Source organism: Zosterops lateralis (assembly GCF_965231275.1).
Source record: "Zosterops lateralis genome assembly, chromosome: 8".
In the NCBI taxonomy this organism is placed as follows: domain Eukaryota; kingdom Metazoa; phylum Chordata; class Aves; order Passeriformes; family Zosteropidae; genus Zosterops; species Zosterops lateralis.
Genome location: NC_139768.1, coordinates 34,537,781 through 34,550,332, shown reverse-complemented (window position 1 = coordinate 34,550,332; position 12,552 = coordinate 34,537,781). Strand labels below are relative to the sequence as shown.

Genomic DNA, 12,552 nt, shown 5'->3' with positions numbered 1-12,552 from the left:
AAGACAATTCTTTAAGGCATTTCTTGAGCTGTAATGCTAAGGAAAGACTCCCAAAACATTTTTTTAAGTGTTATAGAGATGTTTTAAAGCACACCTTATTTTCATGAAGTTCACTGATATTTTTCAATCTTCCTATCCTGTTCTCTCTACCAAAACATGGGTAGTACAGTGCTATATGTGCCTTAACTCACCTTCAGATCTTGTCCATGAATTCATGCACCTGAGTGCTTTCCATGAATCATTACTTCTAAACACAACTGCCGAATATCCTCTAGGTAACATTTCTGTAAACACATCTATAAACATAAAAGCCCTGACCCCTGTACCATTCATGTGCAATTTGGGAGGGAAAAGGACCATCCACCTGACATCAACTGCTTTGGCATGTCACAAGAGAGAGAGCAACATAAATAACTCTGGCTCAGCTTGTTAAAGAAGGCTTGGGTATTTTTCTGACTGTTGCTCAAAGGAAGAAAATAGAATTATTTATTGCACATTAATCAGCCACTGGGAATGCACTGGGAATAAATATCTTTTATTTTTACAAACCCTCTAATGTCAGTTTTAGAACATTTAAGGCAGTCTCAATGACTGCATCCTTAAGAATGAGTTAGAGATTACAGGCTGATACTTCCAATAAGAAAGGCATAAAGCACTGTCAAAATAAATAAAAGGTATTTTTAAATTTTAAGCATTTAATCACTATTTCACTAGAAAATAATGTATTCTACTTCACAGGTTTTCACTGTTTTTTTTAATGTAAAGTATCATTTTATATACTGTTCATTGATATGTTGAGGAGGAAAGGAAATAAAACAAATGAAAAAGTATTAAAAAATAAACATTCCTGTGGGCGAAAACTCCTGACTGTAAGACCCTGCATCTTCAGCATCACTGTCAGGAAATATTAGAGGCAGCAGTTGATCTCAAAGACAATCAAAATTTGTTAGATAGCTCTTTGCTCATGGAGATTATGGAAAACAGAAAAACTACTCTGAATTCTCTGAAACAGAACCCCAGTGAAATAACAACTTTACACAATCCTACCCAGGAAGAACTGATCCACAGACTAATACAGTGTGCCATTGTCAACAGTGCTTGTACTGTAGTGGCAGAATACACAGTCACTGATATCATTATAAGAGAAAAGAAAAACTTATCCCCATTGATCCTGCCCATGGATTTCCCAGTTGAACACCACCTTGTTGCCATGCACAGCATGTCTCCCAGCCTAACTGTGGTAGGAGCAACACAGTTGTGCTAAAGGCACAAAGGGTTTTAAACCGCTCTCTAGGCCATATTTGCAAAGCTGAATCACACCACTGTTGACTGTTATTGCCATTACTTACTAGGCTGAAGGGGTTTCTTATGGGGTCATGGTTATACCAAATACTAGGGTTCTAGGAAACTCTGAAGCAGTTCTTCCAATGCTATATTCAGCTACTGGCATCACTTATAGACAATCTCTTAATACTGCAGTAGTTCAGGAAGCAGTGCCTTCATAATTGGAGTCTCATAATAATTGGTTCACCTTTATCTTAATGTAAAAAGTATTTTTAAGCATCAATGTTTTTTGTTAACAACATAGTTCAGTGTAACTAGATGTCAATTTAAGAAAAACAAGACAAACTCAGAGACCTAATGACAACAGCAGAACCTCTGGCCACTGTTTCAAATCCAGAGTATTGCCCATACAAATAAACACTGGCTGATCCTGCCCAGTGAGCAGAAGGCCAGCTCACCATATGTAGAAGTAAAACCAACAGTGTGTGTTTTCCCTGTGAGCAAACGTCTGTGGTGTGGATGACAGATGGGAATACAAGCCTTTCAATTTGCCTGGTTTTCATCAGTGATGCAAGGGACTCCAACATACAGGGACTTTTCTACACATTGTGTCAGCTGAACCATGCTAACTTTGACAACTACCTTTTTTAATATGCCAGATGTAATGATTGAGAACTATACTGAGAAGCTTTCCTTTCAAAACTAACATCCTCCAATCATCTGGGATAAAATAAAGGCCACAGAGGGAAACCCCCAGAGCAATTTAGGACATTGCTTTATTCCAAGGATAGAGAAGTTGTCAACTCACAGAGGGCTTTAGACAAAACAGTTGCTACACTATTTTCAGAGTAATCACCACTGCCAATTGCAAATTGCAGGGAAGAGAGTCAATTCAAGGAGTGATTTGCAGCTATTTCCACAGCTACTTCCTAGTTACTTCCCAGGCTGGTTTTGCCTGGATTTTTTCCTGTATTGATGCTGGTAATCTAACGACTGATTGGCCTAACACTTATCATAACTGGCTAGGACAGACTTCTGAGAACCTCAAGCACTGCCATTGTTTCCTTCCTGCCACAGCATTACAAGACTATTAAATAAATAAATAAATAAATAACAACTGAAATCTCAAAATAAAGTTAAACACTGTCCCCAAGCAGCAGTTGCTAAAGTGAATCTGGCAAGAACATCATTTTTATCTGTGACTGGTCTGATTCTCTTTCTAATCACAGATTAATTTTCATTTATTACCTTTCCAGCCTCTCAATCACTCTTCATTGAGTATGAGCTTCAATCCCTATTTTTATATTTTCAACATTTTCTTTCAAAACATAAGTTTTCCCTCCACAGGTCTGAAACAAGCAAACCATTAAACTCAAGAGAGCGAAAAGACAGTCAAAATATTCTCTTAGAATCAAAGCATTTCCAATTTCAACAGCCTCAAGCTTTTCAATGGTTGAGAAGAGCTGGGAGGGAAAAAAACCCAAAACTTAGATTTTATTCTGGAACTGCACTTTCTTTTTTGGTCAGGTTTCTTTGATCCTGTAAAACTCAAACCGAAATTTACTTTTCTTTACCTTCTCTAAAAACACTCAGTGTTGCAGCTGCCTGAGCACAGTCTGACCTACTGGTCTACAAGAGGATTTTAAATTCAGTCTATCAAGACATCCATTCTTACTACTTTGAAATTAATTGTATAATCCATCCACATATCCTTGACTTCTTCCACAAACCACTGACCTGTTAACTGAGGGTTTTCACACCATCAATCACATCCAGGCAAAAAAAATATAATCAAAGGCAGACAAAATGAGAGAGGCAGCTCAGTTAATAGCAGCTGGAAATGAAGTCATGATAGAAAAGAAAAGGTTACTTTCTGAGGAAAGTAACCCTCCAGAATGGAAAAATGAGCAAGGGAGGAAAAGACACCCAAAAAAAAAATTACAATGAATTATTAGCAAAAGAAAAGAAATTGGATGAGTTAGGAAGAGGCAAAGCTTCAAATAGGGAAAATACAACTTTATTTTTAAAGAATTATTTATTTCATGCATTGGAAATCCATTTGCAGTGTATTTTACATTTAAGCATCTCCTAGATAACACTGTGCAAGAGACCAGCTAGAACATGCATTATTTGCTATGACAGACTTAGTGGCAAAGTTGGAAGTGACCAAATGCATGACCAAATCTGGAAGGCAGACCCCTGAAGAGCTCCTGAGTCAGAGTGAAGTGCAACTGCAGAAGAGCTGTGGGTGTGACTTTCAGAATAATGCCCTTAGTCAAAGCTCTTCAGCCTTATTCCCTTCCCTCTATGGTTATCCATCTTTCTGCTACTCCAAAGTACCTGAATTATCAATGGTTCCAGTAATTTCTCCACTGTAAATGTCTGGATCTGCAGATTCCGAGGATCGATTTTCAGTTTAATGTTTGGCACTTTTGTTGACATTTCACCTAGGTACAAAACAAGAGAAGTGCAATAAGCCAATATTAACCATGACTACAAGCCTCAGTGCCTTCTGTCAGAGCCCAGAGACTGCCTATGTGAGTATGAACTTCTTTCCTAACAGGCTTAGGATTTCAAGAAATACAATTAACTTTTCTAATTCCCCATTTCTAAATTGTGAAAAAAAACATGCTTGTGCTTACATAAACCATAAAGTCATAGACTAAAAGTACATATAACTCCTTATATTCACTCACAGATTTCTACATTGACCACAAGTTAAAAAAATATATAAGGATAATTGAATTAGAATGCCATTGAATAAAACTCCTCTACTAATCTAAAAAGGAGCTTTAAACCAAAATTATTAAATTCCATAACTGAATTTACCACAAAACAAAAGAATATTAATGCTATTTGCACAATATCTGTATCTTATTCCATGTGCCAAATTACAGGGGTTAAAATAAGCACCTTAAGAACAAAAAAGCATATACAAAGCAGCCCTTAAAATTTCTGGAAATTAACAGCAGGAAAAGGTGAAGCATTTTCTTATTTTATACCCTGCAATAACAAATATTTTTAAAGTGTCAAGACCGATTAAGTTGAGAAAGCCTATTACTGAATTCAATAAGATGGAAGTAAAGCTAAGTAAGGTCTTTAAAATTAATAAATCATTCATTAGGAACTTGATGCAGAATCTACTGATGTGAATTAATAGTTTTCACCAAGTTCACTGGGCCATGGCTCAGGCCATTAGCCTGAAATGTGTGTGTGTCAACAAAGAATTATAACTGCTTTAGTTGGATTGCAACCGATTATTGTCCCAAAATAAAAGACGTTTTAAATTTTGCAGTAACTTAACTTACCATAAAACACAGCCTTTTTAGCCAATGAAGACTTCAAACACAAAAATAATGGATATCTGTCCTTTTTAAGCAAGACTTATTACAACCATTGCTGCTGTATAATAAAGTAATAAAGTACTGCAATTGTGCAGGCTGAAGAGATATATTGTCACCTTCCTGTGAACCTAGCACTGATTTAACAGAACACAGTAGGTTCAGGGTTTCTATAGCAAGTGGTGTAGAAATGGATCTGGAGAGTTAGGAACATTTCACTTACAAGCAAAGATAAAATGAGCAATAATTAAAGAATTCAGATACAAAGCAATTTAGGGTTTTGCCATTCTTATGAAAGGTTACCCAAAAGCCAAGTTTTTCTTTTATTACAAACTATACTAGTGGCAGTCCTAAGTTCCCACAAATTCAGCTGCATCCAGCCAGGTGATGCATATGGAAATGAATTGAATTTTCATTTTCAATTCCAAGCCAAAAGACAAAGAAAAAAGAAACCTGAGATCAGACTGACCAGAAAAAAAAAAAAAAAAAAAAAAACTTTTCCTTCCACAGATTTGAATGGAAAGAGAACTCTAGAAATGTCAAAGCAAATTATCTGCCCATATTTTACACATTTATCATTTATATAATTTTAACAAGCACCAAGAAAATAAAATTTGAGACTCCCAAAATTGGGACTGCCAGCGGTTCTCTTTCTGTCCAACACTAATACGTTGCTCTGAAGGCCACTAAATGTCTGTGCTTCCCACACTTGCTGTCCCCGGCCAGCCTGGGTCCCAAAGGCGCTGTCCCACAGCCGCCCCTCCGCACACGGCAGTGCCCGCACCGAGTCCTGGCTCTGCCCGGGGCTGCGAGCTCTGAGCACCCGGCACAGGAGCTCCTGCGCCGCTCCTGCTGTGCCCACCCCTTACTCAAAAAGCTTTTTGATTCAACAAGATACTGCCCTCCAGCTTCACTGGAATTGCGTCAAACCACATCATTACACGCTCTGGAAAAGACAGATTCTGTCTTGCCATCTGCAATTCACTGGTTTTGTAAATCTTTGGCCGATATCTCAATGAATCTGCTTTTTATTTACATCAGAAAAAATATAAATCTTTAGGATGCTGCTGGTTACCAACCCTTATCTTCAATATTTTCACGAGTCTCCCAAAACACGGGCACTTCTTGAAATCCATCACAACAGCTGCAAACAGACGGTATCGACCGTGCTGTGAATTTTTTCCTGGTCAAACATCCCTCAGTTGCAAGGGAGCAGGTTAACCGGATGGAGATGGTACTTCACTCTTCCACTGCGACCTAAAGAAACCACTAGGTGACTCGAGTTACTTTTCTGCAGATACACTCATGCTTTAACCTCGCAGTGGCTTCCCCACAATTCCTTGATAGAAGGGTGTCAGCACCTGCTTTACTCAAAACAGAGAAATTCAACGTTTTTGCTGCTTGCTCTCCATTCTCACCGCACAATCTCTTCTGCTACACATTATCTGCAATAATCTGGTCTTTTCTAAATTTTGGCAGATAAACACGTAGCTGTAACTAAAGTAAATTCCTGTTACTAGAGGATCACTGTGCTCCAGAATCCCATCACAGAGCTCTCTCAAACTTGGGAAGTATTACCAATTCAACCCCATTTTTGCAGGTCAGAAAAAATGTGAATCCATGTGTCATGACTATGCCTTTTCTGGGTTGTTCTGTGGTTTTTGTTTGTTTGTTTGTTACCCTTAGCATATTGTCTAACATCAGCATTTTTATTCTTTGCTTGAGCCCTGAGTTCAAAAGCCAGTTAAGCCAATAATAGCTTTTAGCCTTGAGTCAGGCCCATAACAAATCATCAACTGAAAGTCAATTTCAAAAACTATTGTCTCTGAAAATTTCAATTATATTCTAAGATATAAATAACTCACTTAAGGGCTCACTTGCTGATTCCAGCAGTATTTTTTAAGTAAAATCCTAATGCTTCCTGAAACTTCCTTAAAGCAGAAAGACAGAAACAGTTTTGCAAGCCAATGCAGCAAAAACTACAAGATCTTAAATTATTTTGATAATCTGACTACATATTTTTAGCTTTCCAGGCTCTCCTTACTGTTATATACCATACCAGCTAATCAATATTTTAATTGGACACCTTAATTTTATTTTTTTTTTATTAAGGTAAGAATAAGAGGTGATAGAAGGAAAAATACACAGCCAGTAAAGATCATCCTGGGATTTTCTCTGGCATTTCCACTTACTAAGTGAACTCTATCCTTCCAGATCATATTCATTAATACTACAAAATCTGATGTTTGCCTCAGGAAAAAAATGAAAGTCAACATTACACCTTCCTTTTTTCTTTTTATTTTTTTTAATGCATTTGTCTAATCCAATATAACATCCCCCTGATTACAGCAGGGGAATTAACTGTGAGATATTTTGGTAAAAGGCTGTATAACCTCACACTCAGTCAGATTAACCTTTACAGGAGGCAATCTCAGCCCTGTACACCAGCAGCTCTTACAACACTTAGGATGTTAAGCATGTGTCACAAGATACAGTTGTGTTCCAGAACAGCCAGAAAAGCAACCACCTGCACATTCCTATGAAGTGTACCAACCTCAAGATAATGAAAATTTTGTCGTTTCATCAGATGTCAAAACTATTGAGTCTTTTGTTGTAAAAAGAAAAAGACACTGGAAAAACAGCCAAAGTCTATATCCATCTGCAATGCAACGTGAACACAGCACCTGCAGCTTTTTTTTAGAATCTCTAAGTACACTGTATACAGACATAAACTAATAAGTGTCAGAAAGCAGAGCCAAAGACATTCTGCATAAATTAGAAAACCTTTACTTCAGAATCCATTTCCTGCTAGATTGTTAGAAAGCCAACAGTGTATCACTCACCTATCCTAGAAAATACATGGTCCATATTCAGCACTAAAGCAACTGTCTATGTAATTTCCTTGTGTTAGGAACTTCAGTGCAACTGCCTTGGCTCACTACTGGGCTTCTGAGGCATCTGCAAGGGACTGCCTGACAAGCTCCCCAGTGTATTTCAGGATGACTGACAGGACACAGTGGCTGCTGGAGGGGTGGCAGGGGGATGGGCATCCTTAAAGCTATATAGTAGAGCATAAGTGTGGCAAAAAAAGTTGAGAGTTGGAAAAGGTTTTGACAATTAGATGACACAAAGCATGAAAGTACTTATATTTCCAGTGATTATTCTTGGAATTTTCAGCACAGCAACTGTTTTGCCATGCATTGTGACTGTAGGCCAGCTTCAGTCTGGAGGCAATGACTCACTCTCAGACTCCTGAACTGGACAGCAAAGGGATTCATAAAGCTCTCACCCAGGAACTTGGCACCAAATTTGTTTTCTCTGTTGTTTTTTTCTATTGTATGGTACTCTACAATGACATACAATACATTATCCTAGCAATTTCAGAAAATGCAAAGGCCTATTACCTTTTAAAAGATGAAGAAAAGTTAAAACAAAGTAATCAGGATTTGTATTTTTTACCAAGATACATATGGACAGGGCACCTGAGGATTTCCAAGATATAAAGAATATGTAACAGAATTTTTTTACGAGTTGTTCTTACTTTCAGTATTTCCTGTACAGCTTCATTAATTGTTACCAACAGCACTCTGGGAATAAAATGTGTTAGCCTTTTTGCTACAGTACAGCAAGTGTAAATCAGACTTTATAGAAGCCACAAAAATAATTACTGCAGTTTCCTTTAATCCTCTAGCTAACACACAAAATAAGATATTCAGGATGGTAAAATCTTCTAGTTTGGGCAAAGAAAAGCCCATGCTGTTGTACTGCAAAGAGAAGACCTCTTGTACTCCATAGGCCAGACCATACTCTGGAATGGAGCAGTATCTCCAACACCTGGGAAGGATCTGTCCCATTTAACACCAGATAAAACCTATAAAGCACCTGCTAAATTATTTAAATTTACAGACAACCTGTCAGGTTACTCTCTAACCATCTCAGACTTCATCATTTCTTACCACTAGTAACATGAAACGTCTATTAATGCACAGACACCACAAAGGAGAGCTGGAGAAGGTGGCAAGATTCAGACCGATTAATAACATTTATTCACTGGAAGCTACTGTATTTAAACAGGCTTTGCACTTAGGTGTTGGCTGGCAATGATGTAACTGGAGGATTTTTTTAATCTTAGCCCCAGAAATTAAAACCAAAAAAACCATAGCACTCCTTTTTGCATTTCTTTTCAATTCTGCCTGTGTTTACTTTCTCCTTAGAGCACTTTTTCAATCCACGTTTGAGGAGCAGTTAAAATTTACAAGAACATAACATAACATAAGATTTCCACCAAGTTTTTCAACATAGTTCTCAGCATAAAATACGCAATACATCATACCTTACAATCAATCTACCAAGGAAAAGAACACAACCTAAGCCTAGTTCTTTATGGATATTGGAGAATCCCCATGGCATGCAATGGTTCATGATTGACCTAGTGGCATTAAAAGGTTTAATTAAGATTTACGGGAACAAAAAAAAACACCACTTTTGAGGTGGAATAAAGCATCATAGCTCAACAAACTTGTCTCATGAAAACTTTCTTATATCTACTGAGATAAAAATTTAAGATTTTTCCCAGGTTTATAACATTCAGAACAAGCTCTCTTTTCCTTGTTTAGTAATCATGTTTACTTTTCCTACAGTACTTTCTATCAAAACACTGTTTCAAACAGAGGTTGTGTTCCTGTATCACATAAGGAAACAGAATCACAGGGGGAAAATTACCTACTCAAGATCAAAGAGATTGCCAGTGGCAGAGTGCTGGAATAAAACTATGATAACACTGAAGCACCTGACCCACACTTTCTTTAATTGAGGCCAAAAAGCAGGCTGAGGAGAGTAAAACATGTTCAGAAACAATTTACACTGTAAATCTATAGAATATAATCTCTCTTCCATACTCCTATGTTAAGGTTACCCTGATACTAGTACTGCTTATTCCTAGGGAGGTCAGAAATCATCTCCCTTAAACATCCTATCAGAATCCTTCCTTTGGTGAATGCAGGCCAGCTGTGACACCAACAAATTCCAGGAGATGTTCCAGCAGAAGTGTGAATCCTACAGCCTGAGCAGCTCCCACAGCCTTTGGCTCTGCACTGGCATTCAGGCCTGTTTCTCAACCAACAGCTATTCAAAAAATGTGTTACTGCCCTGAGCCTACAGCCACTGCAAGAACAGTGTTCCCAGTGAAGTACACATGGAAACTTGGGAACCTGACAGTATCTCATGACCAGTAAACTAAATAATTTCACTCATCAATGGAGTTCCACTGGATATGCACCATTGTGAGTGACAGCAGAATTAAATAATACTGCTAAGGCTAGAAATTATCTAATGTCTGTAACATTTCTTTCATGCACATTTCTGCAAGTACTGGAGATTTTGGTCTGAAAACTAGAGTTCTAATATTTAAGGAATTGAAAAAGCATTTACTAAAAAAAGAACAAAACACCAGCACACAAAAGAAGGTGGTGTGACATCAGATGGCAGTATTGCATTACAAAAAAAAAAAAAAAAAAAAATCATTAATATTTTCTGGACCTATTTTAAATTCTTAACTAAAACCCCAAAATCCTTCCACATGAGTCTCAGTGCTATTTTCACTGCGTGCAGTTTGAGCCCAGAGCAAGGACTCCTCTCTATTAAAGTGGCCCACAGTTCTCATATGGATGGCTATCTGAGCTCCTAACGATAGGTTAAGGAGGTCTGGCTCCAAGCCCTCCCTTTTGTTATCACATTTAAAGTGTTCCTATCTGTGTTCAGAACCAGAGACCCTGTTCAAATAAAGTTCAAGTGGATCTTCCACTAAAAATAGGATATTGTTCAACTCATAAAAATAATAGACAATAGAAATTCCATGAGGTACTACTAAAAGGTTTCTAACTTTATTTTTTCAAATACAATTTCTCATTTCTCCTTATTGGTATTTGCTGACAGTTATCTATTACAACATTACACTCTGCTGTTTTGCTTTAAAAATGTGTCTCAGCTGCAAAGAGGCAAAAAAACAGGGTTTCTTCTCTTTGTAGAGCTGCTACTGATTTTGCCAACAGGTTTGGTTGTTTCCTAACTACGCCCTACACCACGATGCTTCACCATCACGTACCATTTTATGTAACTGTTTTCTAATTGATAAAAAGGTTTGCATTTTTTCTTTTGTCCAGTGACCTAAACAGTGTTTTCGTATTCTAGAATAGTATTCTTCTTCCCCACTGCATACAGACATGCCCAAAACAACCCCAAAATTAAGGGTAGCAAACATGATTGATAATTTATATATATATATATAAAATATAAAAAGAAATAAAGCCTAAGGACATTCCAGCCCATTTTGACCTCTGCCCACAGCTCAACTCAGAAGGATCTGCCTGAAGAGCAGACAAAAAGAAAAAAGCCAAACAAACTGTGTTCCAAGATGAATTAACTTCCCAACACTGATCAGCGGATTTGAACTAGGAGAAACAGTAACAATTCATTAGGCTTGCTTCCTAAATGCCTGTCACAAGGCCTAATTCTTTGCTCTTGGATATCTCTGGAACCTCACTAGGTCTGAACACAGTTCTTGTCTTCAATTTTACCTAACAGAAAAGTGTGCATGTAAGGGTTTTGAAATATGCACAATGTTACACTGAATATAACAGCCCTCCTTTAGCCCTCTATTATAATAAATGGGGTTTATATTTTGAATTTTTTTTAAAATGGCATACAATTGTGCAGTAACTCATTATTTTCACACTGAGATGTGATAAACATACATTTACACAAACCTTCCTTCAAGTAAGTGCAACATCCAGCAAAATACCAAGAGGCAAGTGAAACTCTTTAAAATAATAGCATCCATACAACATTTTACTCTTCCTTTTCCAAAATTCCAAAATGGCTTCTCATATTTGGAAAATACACACAATTTCAGTTACTGGCTTGAAGTGATAAGACCATGACAATTAAAATATTTAGAATATTTGGATTTTTTTTAATATTCAGATTTTTAAAAATCATATTTAAATGTTCACTTTTTAGAAAGCTGGCTAAGAAATCTAGCCTTTTAACTTCTTTAAACTTTTGGAGTGATTATTTTATTAAGTAGCTATAACTTCCACTAAGAGGAAAATTGCCTACATTCTTCTTCAGTCTTACCTTCTGAATCAAGACTCCAAGGAAAGGAGGTCCTGGAAACAGCTCTGTGAAGAACTCCACTTGATGCAGCGGGACCCCAGGGGCACCAACAGTGAGGCTGCAAATGGTTCCTGTCAGTCCCAGTCCGCAAGGAGCAAAATGGGAAGGCAGCACTCCACTGGAACTCCTCCCAAAATGGTAGTGCCTGACTGCACTGACAACGTGCTACTGAAAACACCACTTAGAGACATCCAAGCTCATTCCTAGCCTTGTAAACCAGGTTTGACACAGGGCTTGTAGAACCTAAATCAGACACCAGGGAAGGTAATGACAAAGCACCCTCAAAAATCCATTTGAGGTTTAGGGAGAACATGAGAAGGGAAAGGCGAAGAAGGAAAGCAAAGGTCACTACTGGATATCCACACTCAAATATAGATGCAATATACATCCCCTTCATTCACCTTCACAAAACACACTTCCAGATTACAATCCCCCATTTGTAAGATTTTCCACCAAGGCAGCCATTTAAAAAATGGATATGAGTGAAGTTTTGCTAGTCTGCTAACATAGCAGTGAAGTGCGTAGTACCCCAAAGTGCAGTTTACAATAGTTTACACATAGAACAAGAAAACCCTCCTAAAACTCCCAAAAGGTAGTGGCTGCTCAATATTTGCATCTATTTTGCTAGAGACTGGAGGCCTCAAATCATTCAGTCTGAAAATTTGTACTAGATCCATGTGTCGGGCTGAATTTTCATTTTGAAAAATTTCAACCAAAGTAATTTGGCTATTTTTAGTTGATTTGGAGGTAAAAA

The 12,552-nt window shown here is 37.5% G+C and overlaps 1 protein-coding gene across 1 annotated transcript in view; it reads right to left on the bottom strand.

The window, feature by feature from the left end:
- Positions 1–7,579, bottom strand: part of CTNNA3 (catenin alpha 3) — a gene marked incomplete at its 3' end in the record, with an annotated part of 410,569 nt that extends 402,990 nt beyond the window's left edge. Inside the window, exons 1-2 of the mRNA XM_083865913.1 lie at positions 7,469–7,579; positions 3,625–3,731 (exon numbers count right to left, since the gene is read on the bottom strand). Of these exons, the coding sequence (XP_083722039.1) occupies positions 3,625–3,731; positions 7,469–7,493 (132 nt within the window). The 5' untranslated portion in view covers positions 7,494–7,579. The remainder of the gene's footprint in view (positions 1–3,624; positions 3,732–7,468) is intronic.
- Positions 7,580–12,552: the final 4,973 nt, after the last annotated feature.